Source organism: Sphaerodactylus townsendi, linkage group LG11 (genome assembly GCF_021028975.2).
Source record: "Sphaerodactylus townsendi isolate TG3544 linkage group LG11, MPM_Stown_v2.3, whole genome shotgun sequence".
NCBI classification, from domain to species: domain Eukaryota; kingdom Metazoa; phylum Chordata; class Lepidosauria; order Squamata; family Sphaerodactylidae; genus Sphaerodactylus; species Sphaerodactylus townsendi.
In genome coordinates this window covers 77,908,210-77,926,591 of record NC_059435.1, presented here as the reverse complement: position 1 = coordinate 77,926,591, position 18,382 = coordinate 77,908,210, and the positions used below count along the sequence as shown (strand labels likewise).

Sequence of the window (18,382 nt, the reverse complement as noted above, 5' to 3'; positions counted from 1 at the left end):
GATCCTGGACCAGTTCTCTCAGCACTCTCCCACCCCAGGCAGAGGCAGGCAAAGGCAAACCACCTCCGAATGCCTCTTGGAGCAGCAGTGGCGTAGGAGGTTAAGAGCAGGTGCATTCTAATCTGGAGGAACCAGGTTTGATTCCCAGCTCTGCCGCCTGAGCTGTGGAGGCTTATCTGGGGAATTCAGATTAGCCTGTGCACTCCCACACACGCCAGCTGGGTGACCTTGGGCTAGTCACAGCTTCTCAGAGCTCTCTCAGCCCCACCCACCCCACAGGGTGTTTGTTGTGAGGGGGGAAGGGCAAGGAGATTGTCAGCCCCTTTGAGTCTCCTGCAGGAGAGAAAGGGGGGATATAAATCCAAACTCTTCTTCTTCTTCTTGCCTTGAAAACCCTACGGGGTTGGCTTGACGGCCCTCTCCCCCACCACCGCCACAAGCAGACTGTCACTGATGGGCCTCTCGGAAGACGGCAGGCACAGCCCAAACTGCGTCTTACTAGGAGAAGGGAAACCTCTTTCTACAAACCCTTCTCTCAAAACAAAGCCGGGGACACACAAAATGTGGCTCAGCGGCAAAGGCCGTTCCTTTTTTCTCTCCTGCCCTCCAGCAGCCTCCTCGTGGAGACAAGGGCCAGGGGTCGGCAGCAAGGGAGGGAAATAGACAGGGAGAGGAAAACTGCCCAAATCCCTCCCCTGCAGCTACTCTAGTCTTGTTCTGTGCCTCTCAACTGAAAACCCCGGAGGCCAAAGACTGCAGGTGCCAGAGCGGCAAGGAGCCCCTCTAGGAACAGCCTGGCGATGGGACCTCGTCTGCTGAAGCGTGGACTGGTGGATCGCTCTGGGCAGGGCGGCCCTGTCTGGGGTTGGGAAAGACCTGCAGACTTGGGGAGGGGAGATAGGCGGTGCATGGTTAGGGGAAGGTCCTCAGCAAGGCACAGGGCAGGAAGTCCAGCCATTTTCTCCAGTCTGGGGATGTCAGTGGGAGCTCTCCAGGTGCCCCCGGGGCAGGTGCTGGGAGAGGCCCTGAATGCCAATATCTGGCCCCTGAGCAGCTCCGCCTTCCTCTTTGTTTCAAAAGGTGCAGCTTTCTCTCTAGCTCTTAGGTTGAAAATATATTCTGGGTGCCTCCAAAGCCAGAGAGGAGGCTGGGGCCGGGGCCAGGGACCTTCAGTTTCCCCAATCTGCAAAATGAGAGTAAATATGCAACTTTTAAAAATTCTCTTACACACACAATAAGTTACACAAAATAAAAGAACACCCGCGTGCTCCTCTGTTGAAAATGATGCAGGCTGCAGGTTCTGATTTTTCTTGCTGTAGTAGACTGGAACTCCACAGCTCTGACTGGCGGGCAGCTCCACTGACATGCCGAGCACCTCGGGCCCAGCCTGTCCCCTCCAGCCTCCGTGCTAGCATCTGCATCAGACCTGCCAACAAATGGTGCTCTGCAGCCGAATTCTGCGGCTCCTCCGGCACACCCTGAGGCCCGCCCCCCACAGATGACAACGGCTTCGGAAGAGACACATGTATTGAGAGCAGACTCTGCAGAAGGACGGGTTACAAGAAGTGCAGCCACAGACTCAACACCTGACACCACACAGAGGAAAAGCCAGTTGGTTACACCCACCTCAGCTGACATTTAGTTCAACAACACTGAGAATCCATAGATAATTCAACCCATATTTACACAGATGCTTTCTTAAAAAAATAGAACCACCACAAGAAGACACGGGGGGGCTGGCACTGGTATGCTTTGGAGTGGGCAAGATCTGGGGGGCGATGGGACGGGCGGCCTGTCCGGCTGGAACGCCGGATGCTGAAATGTCACAGGTGCTCTCAGCTTTGTGCTGTAACAGCTGACCCTTTATGGAGTCTAGGAGAAGCGGCTCTCTCTTGCACGTGGGGGTTACCTGGGAGTGTCGTCAAACGCAGTTGAAAAAGGAAAACACACAAACACCTTTACTAAGAACAGCTAACTGGGAAAGGAAGGTTAGAACTTGAGCTCCACTTAAGTGCTGGGAGGACCGGAGCCCCGGTGGGGCCGGCAGGATCGAAGCAGGGAGGCTGAAGCGCCCCCCCCCCACGCCTGACCTTTGCCCGGGCTTTGCGTGTACTTGTGTCTGCCTCCCGCAGGGCTCTCTGCTGGCACATGGGGCGGAAAGGAGAGCGTGAGTTTTTGTGAGGCTGCCGAACGCAGCAGGGAGAAGTGGCCGGTGCTCTCAGAAAGTGCTGCTTCGCCTTTGCAGCCTGCAGAAAGTTCTTCGCTGGCCCAAACAGCCTCCGGAAGAGAAGAGCAGCTTAAAGTGCCTCAAGCGCCTGCCCGCAGCCAACAGGCCTCCCCTCCGGGCTGAAGCAGGGCTGGCGAGCCGTCTGAACTCTGACAGTCAACAAGGAGATCCCATCCGGTGTCCCAGCACGCACTGGGGCACGGGGGGCAAAGCGGGCCCAACGCGGCTGACCTCGGGCGAGCGCCGCTACGGCTGCTCCTGCTTCAAGCCGATGATACCGGGTGGAGCGCCCCCTGACAGGTGGTGCACGGCCGGGTTCCGGGTGTGGATTTTCTGGTGGCAGTTCAGCGACTCCTTGTAGCGGAAGTTCTTGCCGCAGGTGCTGCACTGGTAGGGCGTCTCGCCCGTGTGGACGCGCCAGTGCTTGAGGAGGTGGTCCCGCCGGATGAAGCTCTTCCCGCACTCGGTGCACTGGTAGGGCCTCTCGCCCGTGTGGATGCGCTGGTGCCGGACGGCTTTGGACAGGTCGCGGAAATCTTTGCCGCAGTAGGTGCACGTCAGGGGCCCGTCGCCTTTGCCGGTGTGCAGCTTCTGGTGGAGGAGCAGGCTCACCTCCAGCTTGAAGCTCTCCTTGCACTGGGTGCAGGTGTAGGGCCTCTCCACCATGTGGTTTCCCGGGCGCTTCCCCGCCCCAGGCTTGAAGGTGGAGCTCCTCTGCGGCTCCGGGCGCTTGGGAGGCTTGGGGCGGGCTGGGGTTGGGGCTCTCGGCAGAGTGATCGGGCCCAGCTTTGGCTTCAGGCCTCCTCCCGTGTCCATGACAGGATAAGTCCCTCCTCCGCCGTGGCTCTTCTGGTGGGTGGTGAAAAGCTGCTTGTCCACAAAGCCCTCCCCGCACTCGCAGCAGATGTACGGGCCAGTGTGAGCCTCCACGGCCAGCAGGGAGGAGTCTCCTTTCCGGACATCAGCCACACAGCGAGCGGAACGCCTCAAGCTGCTCCCCAGCGGCTTCCGGGGCGGGGCAATCAAGATGGGCTGGCTCTCGCACAACAGTTCCTCGCCTGGACCCTGGAAGACCTCCGTCCACTTTCTGGGGAACATGCCAGGCAACTCTAAGCTTTCAGGGTCTTCCTCCAGCAGCTGCTGAGCATCTGGGAAAACAAAGAAGGTAAGGGGCCCCACCTGCCGCACCGTCCCTTCACTTACTGTCCAGCCCCCCAGACTCAATTCACACCCTCCGCAACACCAAATGTCCACTGCAAAGGGCAGGTGTGCTACAAAAGAGCACGGGAAGCAAACAGGTGAGCCCAGCCACACCTAGGAAAGGAAAGCCTCGTCTCAGCAAGACCATGATCTTCTGGAACAGAGGAAACCCCTTCCTGTTCTGCCCCAGCCAGCCAGCCAGCCAGCCCACCCACCCACCCTCCGCCAGGCCTGGAGGGGGAGCAACAACCGCCCCCCAAGAGTTCACAGAGACAACATTTCTGGCAATGCCTTCCCATCTCCAGGCACTAGAGCAGGGCCCCCCAGCAACACCTTTCCTGATGCCCCCCAAGTGGGCTGGGCCAGGTGGGGTTTTTGCCCAGAAAAACTTCTAATTGGCCACTGGAGATTTGATTGGCTGTGCAGTTATTTTTTTTAAAAAGTTGCTTTGGCATCAGCGGCCACCCCACAAGGATCTTCACGGGGTGACTGAAAGTAAGTGTGGGAGCCGTTTTGTGGCTGTCCCCTCCGTCGTGTGTCAGAATCCCAGTGGTGCCTGCAGGCACAAAGAGGCTGGGGACCCTTGAACCCGTGCTCTCCATTCGAGGCAAAGCGAAGTCATCGTCTGGGCCCAGGAAAATAATGCTGCCCCTGAAGCCAAGTGTGGAGGCTTAGAATGGAGAGGCGGGTTTTTAATTCTTCCTAATAAATAAGCTGTACTCTGAGTATCATCACCACTTGCTGGACGGTCTTTGTTTAAGGATGCTCCATTTGGGTCCTGGCATCCAGGCTGCTAAATCCCCAGGGGGCCTCCAGCCACCCATCCTGCTAACCTCCCCCCACCCCACCCCCAGGTCTGACAGCACAGGCTGCTCCAACACCTAACATAAGAACATAAGAACTAGCCTGCTGGATCAGACCAGAGTCCATCTAGTCCAGCTCTCTGCTACTCGCAGTGGCCCACCAGGTGCCTTTGGGAGCTCACGTGCAGGATGTGAAAGCAATGGCCTTCTGCTGCTGCTGCTGCTGCTCCTGAGCACCTGGTCTGTTAAGGCATTTCCAATCTCAGATCAAAGAGGATCAAGATTGGCAGCCATAAATCGACTTCTACTCCATAAATCTGTCCAAGCCCCTTTTAAAGCTATCCAGGTGAGTGGCCATCACCACCTCCTGTGGCAGCATATTCCACACACGGATCACACGTTGTGTGAAGAAGTGTTTCCTTTTATTAGTCCTAATTCTTCCCCCCAGCATTTTCAATGGATGCCCCCTGGTTCTAGTATTGTGAGAAAGAGAGAACAATTTCTCTCTGTCAACGTTTTCTACCCCATGAATAATTTTATAGACTTCAATCATATCCCCCCTCACACGTCTCCTCTCCAAACTAAAGAGTCCCAAACACTGCAGCCTCTCCTCATAAGGAAGGTGCTCCAGTCCCTCAATCATCCTCGTTGCCCTTCTCTGCACTTTTTCTATCTCTTCAATATCCTTTTTGAGATGTGGGACCAGAACTGAGCCTGGGACTCAAGTGCAGTCGCCTGCAGCTTTATCTAAGGGCATGACAATCCTTGCAGTTTTATTCTCAACTCCTTTCCTAATTATCCCCAGCATAGAGTTTGCCTTTTTCACAGCTGCCATGCATTGAGTTGACATTCCCATGGAACTATCAACTAAGATGCCCAAATCCCTTTCCTGGTCTGTGACTGATAGCACTGACCCCTGTAGCGTGTGAAGTTTGGATTTTTTGCCCCTCCGACTTAACTCACCCATGGGGGAGTCTCCAGGGATTTCTCTCTCCTCCAAGTCCCCCATGCTCTTGACCAGGGCGATGTCCTCCTGTTCCATCCAGGAACTATCATGGAGAGCAGAAATCGGACAGCCTGTTTCATGGAGAGAAGCACAACCCATCAGCACCCCCACATGACAGAAGGAATCCCCAAAGTCCACGCTTGAAGACCCCGACCTGGGAAGCCCCAGCTAGTCTGATTCTCGCCAGATCTCAGAAGCTAAGCTGGGTCAGCCTCGGTCAGTGTTTGGATGGGAGACCACCAAGAAATCCCATGGTCATGATGTGGAGGCAGACAATGGCAAACCACCTCTGTTTGTTTTCTGCTGCTCCAGAGACTAGGACAGGGGTGGCGAACCTTTGGCACTCCAGATGTTGTGGACTACAATTCCCATCAGCCCCAGCCAGCATGGCCGGTATTACATGCTGGCGAAGCTGATAAGAGAACCAACAACTTTATCCTGGAGTTATAAAGCCCCACCACCATGAGACAAGGAACTAAATGGGTTCAAGGTGCAGGAAAAGAGATTCCACCTAAACATTTGGAAGAACATCCCAACAGTAAGGGTTGCTCAACAGTGGAATTCACTGCCTCAGAGTGTGGTGGAGTCTCCTCCTTTGGAGGTTTTAAAACAGAGGTTGGATGGCCACAGTCAGGAGTGCTTTGATTGTGTGTTCCTGCATGGCAGGGGGTTGGACTGGATTGCCCTGGGGGTCTCTTCCAACTCCACGATTCCATGATTATTCCAGCAGCTGGGGAGAAGCAGGCACGCAGAGGAAACAAATCCACTGCATATTGGTAGTTCAGGGCTGTCGCAGCTCTGGTGACCTAATAATCTGGGGACCAGTTCTGCAGGTCAGCTACACCCCTTCCTGATCGCTGCTTCTGCTAGGCTTCACTGCCACCAGTCCCCCAAGGAGTTCAGGGGGGCATGCAAAGGTCTCCTCTCCTCCACAATTCCCGAGTTGCAGGCTCTGCCACTCACCCAGGCTGGACTCCTTCAGTGGTTCTCTGCCCTCACTTGCCCCCTGACCCGCAGCTTCCCCTTCCTCAATCCGAGACAGGAGGTCAGGCTTGGAAACGGCAGCATCTGCAGACGGGGAAAGAACAACAGCCAGGTCAGGACTCTGAGCTCGGCAGGTGACAGACAGGTGGTGATTCTATGGGGCTTCACGAGAAAAGACAACAGCCGAGGTAGATATGAGGCCCAGCGCCTCTTCCTTGGAGTGACCCCACTGTGATTTGGGGCTCCAGGGACTGAGCCCTGCCCCCCAGCAAGACCCCTGCCCTCTCTGGGCAGCCTGCTCAGGGAAGTCCTGCCGTTTGACCCACAGCAGCATCGACTGGGGAGCGTTTTCTGGAGTTTGTTTATTTTAAAACGTTCATTAGCTGCCTTTCCTACTTACGGAACTTCTAACAGTACAACTGCAATGCATAAAATAAATTACATAAAAATACATAACTCCAAAAATTTGAAAATCACACTGCAGTCCTAAATGAAACCACCTTCAGCTGCCTCTGAACATAAGAACATGAGAACTAGCCAGCTGGATCAGACCAGAGTCCATCTAGTCCAGCTCTCTGCTACTCGCAGTGGCCCACCAGGTGCCTTGGGGAGCTCACAGGCAGGATCTGAAAGGTCGACTGTGAGAAGGCCGGGCAGGGTCCACCTCCCGTAATCCGTAATCATGGGGCTGTCACCAAAACGGCCTCCTCTCATGTGGCCCCCAGACAAGCTTCTTTGATGGACGGGACGGCTCAGGAGGGAATTCCTTGTTCTGTGAGCACCTGCCACTGTGCACCTGCTCTGCTTACGGTCCAGACTATGCAGGTGGAATAGAAAACCCAAAGTCGCCTGTGCCCTCCTGGCATTTCAGCTTGCCTGCCCTGCCCCCGCCCACTGTGCTCAGCCATCTCACGCGGGCACCCCTTACCCATCGAGACCACGGCCTTGTAGTTGCATCTCATGATGTGCTTGTAGAGGTCCTTCTGCTCGTCATCCAAACTCCTCCACTCTTGCTCGGAGAAGCTGCAGGAAGATTCGTCAAACACGACCGGGACCTGCAATGTCACCAGAGGGAAGGAGATCTTGTCACCCTCTGCTGCCGTCACCCCACTCTGCTTCTCCAGGCCCGGTGAGGCCGCTCGCTGGCCAGGGCTTTCGTGCTGGTTCCCAGCTACCAGTTTAGGGGGTGGGGCAGTGGACTTGCCAGTGGGGCCTGGGCTCAACAGCAGCAGGTGTCCGGGATCCCTCACTTTTTGGGCCTGTGGGCAGTGGTAAGTCCCATTGCAAAATGGCTGCCAAGAGGTGGGGCCAAGCAGAATACAACTGAGAAGAAGGAAAGCCTGAGGGGGGGATGGGGCCACACCCTGACAAAGGGAAATGCTGCTGCTTCGAACGCCTCCAGCGGAAACCCTTTTCATTTTAATGAAGGCAGCCAGTAACAAACCCAACCTTTCAATGGTCCCACCTGTTTCCTGACAAGCTCCGAGAGTGTCAAGGGAAGTACTGGTGGGCACCAAGTTGGGGAACCCTGGTGTACATAGCGCATCATTTCCCCTCCAGAAAAGAAAGGGTGTGCCAGGTAGGTGGACTGGTCAGCCGCTGAAGCCAGAACCCTTCCAGGGGTTCAGGGGGTAAGGCAACACATTTGGTCCCTTTCACCCACACAGAAATCCTAGCCCAGGGGTGTCAGACATGTGGCCCGGGAACCAGATTCGGCACCTTGAGCGGGTGTATCAGGACCATGAGCCAGCTGAGGCAAAAAAAAACCCCTTTCATATTAACTCGCTCGGTGAGCCCATATGTGAGCAAGGGGGGGGGGTTGCCTCAGCTGGCTCACGGGCCTGATAAACCCTCTCGAGATGAGGCAGCCACTCCCCAGGGCCAGCCTGGGCTGGGAAGCCTGCTAGGGCTGGGCAGCTGAGGCAGCCAACCCCCACTCTCCCCCCAGCTGGCCCGATCCAGGCATATTTACGTTCTATAGCAAATGAGTTTGACACCCCTCCCCATGTCGATATTTCCTTCCCCCATCCCATCTTTGCCCGGAGCCAACGTTGTATTTGGAGGTAGGGAAATTTCAGCACAGCTGACCACTTGACCCTGCTCTGCCAGTGGACTGTGGCTCAGCCCCCCTCGGCTGGCCGCAGTCGGGTTCTCTCACATCTCCTTCTTGTGTCCTCCTCCTTCCCACCTCTGTGATGCACATGCTGTTTACATGAAAGCCCACAGCACGGGGCTGGGCCCCCCTTGAGTGCCGCAGGAGAAAGGGGGGAAAGCAAAGCAAATAAACTAGGAGTCTGCAACCTGTGGCTCTCCAGATGTTCATGGACTACAATTCCCATCAGCCCCTGCCAGCATGGCCAACTGGGGCTGATGGGGTATGATCCATGAGGCTGTCTGGAGAAACCTGATTCTGGGAAATAAACAAACAAATGCAGAGAAAGAGAGAGAGAGTGGTGTAGTGGTTAGAGAATCAAACTAGGCTCTGGGAGACCATGGACCCGTCAGACCCTTTCAGCCTAGCCTACAATGCAAGGTTGTCGTGAGGATAAAATGGAGGCAAAGACAGCAGGGTAAGCTGTTTTGATCCCCACTGGAGAAAAAGATCGAAAAGATGATGAACGTTAGATGATGAAGGAACAAAAGGTGTGCTAAAAGATGACAGGGAGATTGCAGAGAAGCTGAATGAATTCTTTGCATCTGTCTTCACCCAAGAGGAGGTGAGGAAAATTCCTGCACCTGAACCAAGCTTCTTAGGAGGTGAATCCGAGGAACTAGCGAAGATAGTGGTAGACAAGGAGGAAGTTCTGGCAGCCATTGATAAACTAAATGCTACCAAATCCCCGGCCCAGATTGCATTCATCCAAGAGTTCTTAAAGAGCTCAAGCATGAAATTGCTGATGTTCTCACATTAATATGCAACTTATCCCTGAAATCAGGCTCCATCCCTGAAGACTGGAAGATGGCCAATGTCACACCAAATCTTTAAGAAAGGGTCTAGGGGACAGGGACCCAGATTACAGAGCCAGTCAGTTTGACATCTGTTCACTGAGTAGAATTAAGTAGAATCTATCATTAAAGATAAAAATTATTAGAAACATGTAGAAAAAAGCAAGACCTGCTGAGGAAGAGTCAGCCATGGCTTTTGTAAAGAAACAAGTCCTGTATTACAAACTTACTAGAGTTCTTTGAGGGTGTAAACAGGCATGTGGATAAGGGGGAACCAGTGGACATTGTCTACTTGGATTTCCAAAAGGCTTTTGACAAAGTTCCTCACCAGAGACTGTTGAGAAAACTCAGCAATGAAGGAATAAGAGGGGAAGTCCTCCTATGGATTAAAAACTGGTTGAGGAACAGGAAGCAAAGAGTGGGTGTAATTGGGAAGTTCTCACAATGGAGAGATGTAAGAGGTGTAGTTGTCCCCAAGAGATCCCGTTTGGGACCAGTGTTCTTTAACTTATTCATAAATGACCTGGAAGTAGGGGTGGGTAGTGTGGTGGCCAAGTTTGCAGATGATACCAAACTATGTAGGGTGGTGAGAACCACAAAGGATTGTGAAGAGCTCCAAAGTGGACCTTGATAAACTAGGTGAGTGGGCTCCAGGAAATGGCAAATGCAGTTCAATGTAGCAAAATGTAAAGTGATGCACATAGGGGCAAAAAATCCAAACTTCACATACAGCTACAGGGGTCAGTGCTATCAGTCACAGACCAGGAAAGGGATTTGAGCATCTTAGTTGATAGTTCCATGAGAATGTCAACTCAATGCATGGCAGCTGTGAAAAAGGCAAACTCTATGCTGGGGATAATTAGGAAAGGAGTTGATAATAAAACTGCAAAGATTGTCATGCCCTTATATAAAGCAGTGGTGCGACCGCACTTGGAGTCCTGTGTCCAGTTCTGAGTACAAGCCACATCTCAAGGATATCGAAAGAGATAGAAAAAAGTGCAGAGAACTAGCGAGGATGATTGAAGGATTGGAGCACCTTCCTTATGAGGAGAAGGCTGCAGCGTTTGGGACTCTTTAAGTTGGAGAGGAGATGTGTGTGAAGGGATATCAATGAAGTATATAAAATTATGCAGGGTAGAGAAAATGTTGACAGAGAGAAATTGTTCTCTCTTTCTCACAATACTAGAACCAGGGGCATCCATTGAAAATGCTGGGGAAGAATTAGGACTAATAAAAGGAAACACTTCTTCACGCAGCGTGTGATTGGTGTTTGGAATATGCTGCCACAGGAGGTGGTGATGGCCACTAACCTGGATAGCTTTAAAAAGGGCTTGGACAGATTTATGGAGGAGAAGTCAATCTATGGCTACCAATCTTGATCCTCCTTGATCTCAGATTGCAAATGCCTTAGCAGACCAGGTGCTCAGGAGCAGCAGCAGCAGAAGGCCATTGCTTTCACATCCTGCATGTGAGCTCCCAAAGGCACCTGGTGGGCCACTGCGAGTAGCAGAATGCTGGACTAGATGGACTCTGGTCTGATCCAGCAGGCTAGTTCTTATGTTCTTATGTAGATGTAAACAAATAAATGAAATACAGGATTCAGCAAGTAGCCTCAGAACTACACAAAAGGAAATTTCTGCAGAGAACGGAACCACACAACTTGCTTTCTCCCGTTGTCATTTTCATCCACAGAGGAGAGCATCTAAAATTCATCATGAATCCACTTTCCAGACTACAAGCGGCCTTCAGACTGCGGAAAATGAAACTCACCTGGCCCTTACTGCGAAGGGAAGCACCTCTTTCCGTGGATCTGACAAGCCAGGCGTGGAGTTAAAGGAGTATTCATTTTTTTTAAATTTCATACTGGCCTGTCTCTCTCAGAGCAGGAAAACCAATTTTAAAATGAAACTGATTCATTTGTTTGCTTTATACAAAAAGCTGAACGGCCCTTAAATTGTTTAACCTCCAATGGGCTTGATAAAGTGAGAGAAAGTTTGAGGAATCTGTCCCCCCAACAAAGACCATTAGCACCAAATCCCTCATCCCAATATTCAGTGGGAGACTCCTTTTGCCTGTTCTGGGGGTTATTTCACCCCTTTTGATGGGAGACAGCCAGCGTGGTGTCGTGGTTAAGAGCTGCGGACTCTAATCTGGAGAACTGTGATTCCCCACTCCTCCACATGAGTGGCAGACTCTTATCTGGTGAACTGGGTCTGTTTCTGTGCTCCTCCGCATGAAGTCTGCTGGGTGGCCTTGGGCCAGTCACAGGTCTCTCCAGACCCTCTCAGCCACACCTGCCTCACGAGGCGTCAGTTGTGGGGAGAGGAAGGGAAAGGAGCTTGTAAGCCCCCTTGAGTCTCCTTACAGGACAGAAAGGTGGGGTATAAGAACATAAGAACAAGCCAGCTGGATCAGAGTCCATCTAGTCCAGCTCTCTGCTCCTCGCAGTGGCCCACCAGGTGCCTTTGGGAGCTCAAGTGCAGGAGGTGAAAGCAATGGCCTTCTGCGGCTGCTGCTGCTCCTGAGCACCTGGTCTGCTAAGGCATTTGCCATCTCAGATCAAAGAGGATCAAGTATAAATCCAAATTCTTCTCCTTCTGCTTCAGCCTTCCCTGTGAAAACAACTGAAGAGCTGCCATCTCAGCAAAAGCAGCGTTAACCCGGGGAAGCCGTGCTGTGAAGCCCCTGCTGTCCCTCCAGAAGAGCACTGCTGGCTCAAGCAAAGCCAAGCAGGAACTTGTGGACAAGTGCCTAATACCCAGCCCTGCTCAGCTGCTGTCCCCACAGACTCCTACCTTGGGGGTTTCCCCCTTGGAGCCCGGGGGCAGCCTCAGGATCCAGAAGTTCCGGTTCTTGAGCAGGTTCTCCATGTTCTCCAGCCTCCTCTGGAGCTGCCCGTACTCCTGGATCAGAGTCCCCAGGGCGGCCCACTTGCTCTCCAGCTGGTTCCCGAACTCCACCGCTGTCTTCTCGCAGCCGTCCAGCTTGGTCTCGGCCATCCCCATCCTGCCTTCCAGGCTCATGAGCTGCGCGGCGTAGGAATCCACCTTGCTCTCCACGGCTTGGATCTCAGCCATGACCGTCAGGGAAAGGTCAGCTGTCTCAGGGCCCACATCCCCCATGGGGGTTTGCTCTGGGGCGCCAAGGGGCTGGGCAGCGGCTATGGGCGGGGTCTCCGTGTCCCACTGAAGAGCCTGTTGACAAGGAGAGAAACAAGTTCACAGTGGCTGGCGACGTCCACCAACTCTGACGGCACTGCTTGAGAAAGGACCTTATGCATATTTGTCTCTGGCTGTAGATAGCCTTGCTAAGAAATACAACAACATTTTTACATTCAGCTAACACTGAAATCCTTGCTTATTCCGCACCACGGGTTATGGGCACAGACAGGGAGGCAAACAGCTGCCAAAGCCCTTCAAGGCCTTGCGCGGCCTGGGACCCTCGTACCTACGAGACCGTCTGGCCCCATATGTCCCACGTCGGTCCCTGCGTTCAGCAGAGGCCAATCTGCTGGTGATCCCCACCCCCTCTATGATGCGGCTGGCCTCCACCAGGGCCAGGGCTTTTACGGCCCTGGCCCCTGCCTGGTGGAATGCTCTCCCTCCAGCTGTTGTCCGGGCCCCTCTTGGGACCTCTTGGAAGTTCTGCAGGGCCTGCAAGACTGAGCTATTCCACCGGGCCTTTGGGGAGACCAGCTGCTGATGTGGGTGCCCGAAACATTCTGAGAAACACTCCAAGAACCACTGTCCTTCTTTTAAGAGGAGTTTTAATAGTCGGGTGCCATCTATTTTAAATTTAATTGGGTTTGATAATTGAATGCTGCATTTTAATTCTCAACTTTGTATTTTCACTTTTATTTGTTTGTCAATGTTGTACACCGCCCTGAGCCCTCCAGGGGAGGGCGGTATAAAAATGAAATAATAAATAAAAAAATAAAAAATAAAGCCCCACAGTCTGATGGCTGCCCGCACACACACACACACACACACACACCCCGGGGGGCTTCTGACTTCTCAGCAGGCTCTCCATCTGCAAAGCCGTGAGGACCAGAATCCAGGACGCCACATTCTGCGCACGGGTGAAACACAAACACAGGCCTGCCTGAAATCACCAGGCAGCAAAACAGCACATGAGACATGGTGTAGATGAGTGCCTCTTGGAAAGGAATCTCTGCTACTGCTTTGGGGCACACCCCTTGCTCCCTCTCTCAGGGGGCTCTCTTGTTTGCCACTCCCCCATGGGTGGTTGCATCAGGCTCTTGTGCTAAACAACAGAAGGGGGAGCTGGTGAAGCCGACTGCAGGCTGCTCGGGGGCTCTGCACGGGATCCTATCTTCCCCATTCCTCGCCACTTGCACTGGCTCCCAACTGAATACCGGGTCACCTTCAAGGTGTTGTACTTACCTTTAAGGCTCCCCACCGCCTGAGGCCCTCATACCTCAGGGACCGTCTTTCCCCCTATGTCCCCTCGCGGCCTCTGCGCTCTCCAGAGGCCAATTTGCTGGTGGTCCCTGGCCCCTCTATGATGCAGCTGGCCTCCACCCGGGCCAGGGCCTGTAGTCTGTGGCCCCAGCCTGTGGGAACACTCTGCCTCCTGACCATCAGGGCCTTGGGCAGTTCATGGGACCTGCAAAACAGAGTTGTTCCACCGGGCCTTTGGGGGAGGCAGCCGCTGATGTGTGTGCCATTCCCTATACCCATGGTGGCGAACCTTTGGCACTCCAGATGTTATGGACTACAATTCCCATCAGCTACTTAGCATGGCCAATTGGCCATGCTGGCAGGGCTGATGAAGTGTCCACAACTATCTAAGGTGCAGGTTGCCACATATGAAGGTAGGGTGGCCTCCCCCAAGAAGTTGAGCTAGAGCTTGCCATCTGAGATGCTTGCTGTTAGGGTTGCGTTTCAAATTTTATGATGTTTTATTGTTGAGTGTACACCACCAGGAGCCCTTTGGGGGTGGGGTGGTATACCAAATGTGACATATAAATATAAAAATAAATAAATATAAACATTTTGCAGGAAATAGTGTGGTCACCGCAAGGGGGGGGGTAGCCGCCTACCAAGTTGCCATCCCTGTTAGAGGCCTGGCCCCTGGAGACATTATGGGCCAAATGGATGTGAGCTGGACAGAGCAGAAGGGAGACAGGAGGGGCTCCAGCGGAGCAGAGCCCTCCTCAGCAGGAACGAGAGCTCCTCTGGGCACAGACAGCAAGAGGCAGAAAGCATGGCTGCTGGAGGAGGAGGAGGAGGAGGAGGAGGAGGAGGAGGAGGAGGAGGAGGAGGAGGGGGGGGAGAGGCCAAGGAGCCAGGAACGGGAAAGAGGGAGGAGACAGGGAGAATAACTGGGGACACCCACCAGGCACCTGGGCCAGCTCTCACGTGACAAGACTAAAACAGAGTCTACGTGGCAGTTCCAACCCAAAGAAGAGCTGTCATACAAGATGCCACGTGCTGCAGGTGCTGTCCAAATGCTGCACACAACAGGATGATCCTCTGAAGATGCCAGCCACAGATGCAGCTGAAACGTCAGGAGAAAATGCTACTGGACCACGGCCAGACAGCCCGGAAAACCCAAAACACCCCAGTGATTCCGGCCATGAAAACCTTCGACAATTTCCACACATCTTCATAGACCAGAATTTAAAAGATTTTTTTAAAAAGCCGCATTTTAATACGTAGAGTTTTGTAACACAGACTTCCCAACAATTACTCATAATGACTAACTTTTATAATGGAAAAGCAAGATTTTTGGCCAAAGACAACCAAGTGGACATCCTGGGAACAAGATAACCAGGCTGAGTCAGCGGAATGTATTTCAGATGGAAATAACAGCACTGCCGTTCAGCCCAGTTCAAGACACGTTGCTGGGAAACAGGAAAACACTTCAGAAGATGACAAAAGCTGCACCAGGGGAACCAGAGAAAACTGGAGGTCTGTAAACCACAAAGAAACAAAACGGTTGGTGGGAGATGAAAAGTGAGCCCGAAGAAACTATAGGCCAGTGGTGGCGAACCTTTGGCACTCCAGATGTTATGGACTACAATTCCCATCAGCCCCTGCCAGCATGGCCAATTGGCCATGCAGGCAGGGGCTGATGGGAATTGTAGTCCATAACATCTGGAGTGCCAAAGGTTCGCCACCATGGCAGATAAGGTTCACCACTATAGGCAGATAAACGCATGAAGGTGCCTTAAAGTGAATCAGACCATCTGTCCATCAAGATCAGTGTTGTCTATTCTGAGCAGCAGCGGCTCTCTGGGGTCTTCGGTAGAGAGAGGCCTTTCCCATCACCTCCTGCCTGGTCCTTTTATCTGGATATGCTGCCGGGGATTGAACCTGGGACCTTTTGGACGCAAAGCCACATCCCCAACCGCACAAGATGCGAGAGGAAAGCAGCACAGAAGTTCAAAACTGAGCCCCTGGATGGACGCTGAGGCCTGGGGAGACTCCCAATTGCAGACCTGAGGCAGAGCATAAGAACATAAGAACGAGCCAGCTGGATCAGACCAGAGTCCATCTAGTCCAGCTCTCTGCTACTCGCAGTGGCCCACCAGGTGCCTTGGGGAGCTCACCTGCAGGAGGTGAAAGCAATGGCCTGCTGCTGCTGCTGCTCCTGAGCACCTGGACTGTTAAGGCATTTGCAATCTCAGATCAAGGAGGATCAAGATTGGTAGCCAGAGATCGACTTCTCCTCTTTCATAAATCTGTCCAAGCCCTTTTTAAAGCTATCCAGGTTAGTGGCCATCACCACCTCCTGTGGCAGCATATTCCAAACACCAATCACACGTTGCGTGAAGAAGTGTTTCCTTTTATTGGTCCTAATTCTTCCCCCCAGCATTTTCAATGGATGCCCCCTGGTTCTAGTATTGTGAGAAAGAGAGAAAAATTTCTCTCTGTCAACATTTTCTACCCCATGCATCATTTTATAGACTTCAAGCAGGATACTGTCCTTGAAGAATCTGATCCCATGTTCCTGGCGGCTGTGGATGAGAGGCTGGGCCTGGATACCTCTGTACACTTGGAGCCTATTTAGAGCACGCCCAAGACCTTAGTTTTAAAGACCTCCAGTCACAGAACTTCCAGGGCACGTCTGAATAGGCCCTGAGGCTTCTCTAGTCACCAGCAAGAAGCAGTCTCTCCACTGCCTGGGCCAGGCGCTGTGCCCGTTCATCTCTGCAACAGGCAGCGTGTTATATTTCTTGTTTATTTATTCGTTCATTTTACATCCTGCCCCTCCCCTTACAGGCTCAGGGCAGCTACCGACAGTTAAAAATCCACGTTACAATCAAACATAATGATATATCGAAACATCGAATGCAGCCACAAACGTTCCTGACAATTACAAGATGGCAGCAGATGTTTCAAGATGAATAGTGCTAAAAGTCTGCCTGCTGCATCGTAAGAGCATAAGAACAAGCCAGCTGGATCAGACCAGAGTCCATCTAGTCCAGCACTCTGCTTCGCTGGTGGCCCTGGAGGTGCCCTTCAAAGAATCTCACATGCAGGAGGTGAAAGCAATGGCCCAGAACAGAACTAGCCTGCTGGATCAGACCAGAGTCCATCTAGTCCAGCACTCTGCTATTCGCAGTGGCCCACCAGGTGCCTTTGGGAGCTCACAGGCAGGAGGTGAAAGCAATGGCCTTCTGCTGCTGCTGCTCCCGAACACCTGGTCTGTTAAGGCATTTGCAATCTCAGATCAAGGAGGATCAAGATCGTAGCTCTCTCAGGCAAGCAGCTTACATTAAAAAAATATTTGTATTTTTAGGTTTGCATGTTGGGGAGGGGGGAAGGCTTTTTTCTCTTGGGGGCTCTTCTGAGCCTTCCTTGTGCTGCTGCTGCTGCTTGTGCTCGGCTCCTGCCAGGAATCGAAAACCAGCCCAACCTCCTGCTAAATCACAGCCTCCAGCGTTACAACTGAGGTGTCAAATTGCTCCACTTCATTTCCACCACAGGGGGAGGATTGAAGCACCCGACAACCTCCAATCCCCCATCCGTTTGTATCCTCAGCACAGCCCTGCAAGGCAGGCGAGGCAAAGACCGCCTCACTGGCCCAGGGGTCTCACTGCAAGGCTGCGGATTCGAACCCAGGTCTCCGAGACCCTGGCCTGACACTCTTCCAACCACTACGTCACGCGGCCACGCCCTCCTGTTTTGACAACCCAGAAGGGGGCTCCCAAAGGCGGACCAGAGACAAATAACACCCCTCACCCCCCCCCCCATTAAAACAAACTCACGACTCCCCCTCCCCCAGAAGAGACGAGGACCTGGCCCGCCTCAGCCCCTGCGCGCGGGGGGGGGGATGGAGCAGCCCCCTCGGGGGGAAGAGAGGCAGCCCCCCCCCTCGGCCGCCTCCATTTTATAACCTCCCCCTCCTCCTCCTCCCACCTGGGCGGGGCTCCACTCGGCCATGGCCCGCGGTCGCGGAGGGCGCCTCGGCGGCTGGCTGGCTGGCTGGCTGGCTGGTGGCGCTGGGCTGGGCCGGGCCGGGCAGGGCGGGTCGCGGGCCGGAGGGCGAGAGCGTCGGGCCCGGTCCAGGAAGCGGCTGTCGCAGCGGCAGCGGCGGGGCCGAGCGAGTCGCCGAGCGGAGCGGCCCTGTCTCCCTGCCCGCAGCGCTCTCTGCCGGCCGGAGGCTGCATTGCGCCGCTCTGCGCGCTCGAGGGAGCGAGCACGTTGCACCACCAGCGCCAGGAGGGGGAGCTTGTCGCCATGGAGACTGTGCCGGGGGGGGGCGGGGGCGGACGGACGGACGGATGGATGGATAGGTAGATAGATAGATGATAGGTAGATGGATGGATGGATGGATGGATGGATGGATGGATGGATGGATGGATGGATGGATGGATGGATGGATGGATGGATGGATGGATGGATGGATGGATGGATGGATGGATGGATGGATGGATGGATGGATGGATGGATGGATAGATAGATAGATAGATAGATAGATAGATAGATAGATAGATAGATAGATAGATAGATAGATAGATAGATAGATAGATAGATCAGGCTTGCCTATCTCCAGGCCCCACCTGGAGGTTGACAATCCTAGCTTGTTTGGACATCATTCATTATTCTGTGGGAATTCCAGCCCCCATCTCCCAGAATCATAAATGATCCCCAAACAAGCTCAGATTGTCAACCTTCGGGTGGGGCCTGGAGATCTCCCAACTTCTCATCTCATCTGTCTATCTCCAGGCAAAAGAAATCAGAGATC

General features: G+C 53.5%; 2 protein-coding genes across 2 annotated transcripts in view; both read right to left on the bottom strand.

The window, feature by feature from the left end:
* The window catches only part of LOC125441169 (gastrula zinc finger protein XlCGF57.1-like), a 264,358-nt gene that overhangs the window by 212,126 nt on the left and 33,850 nt on the right, over positions 1–18,382 (bottom strand). The window lies entirely within an intron of this gene.
* Positions 1,510–17,730, bottom strand: LOC125441167 (zinc finger protein 777-like). Its single transcript, XM_048511541.1, has 6 exons — positions 17,554–17,730; positions 11,962–12,360; positions 7,149–7,275; positions 6,200–6,304; positions 5,194–5,307; positions 1,510–3,375 (listed from the first exon to the last, which is right to left on the bottom strand). The coding sequence occupies exons 1-6, from the start codon at positions 17,575–17,577 to the stop codon at positions 2,474–2,476; spliced, it is 1,671 nt and encodes a 556-aa protein (XP_048367498.1). The 5' UTR covers positions 17,578–17,730; the 3' UTR covers positions 1,510–2,473.

Coding starts and splice junctions, on each gene's coding strand:
- LOC125441167 (XM_048511541.1), bottom strand. CDS start 17,577: ATGGCCGAGTGGAGCCCCGCCCAG. Junction 12,361..17,553: donor CCGAGTGGAGCCCCGCCCAG/GTGGGAGGAGGA, acceptor CCTTGTCAACAG/GCTCTTCAGTGGGACACGGA. Junction 6,305..7,148: donor CAAGGCCGTGGTCTCGATGG/GTAAGGGGTGCC, acceptor CCCCGTCTGCAG/ATGCTGCCGTTTCCAAGCCT.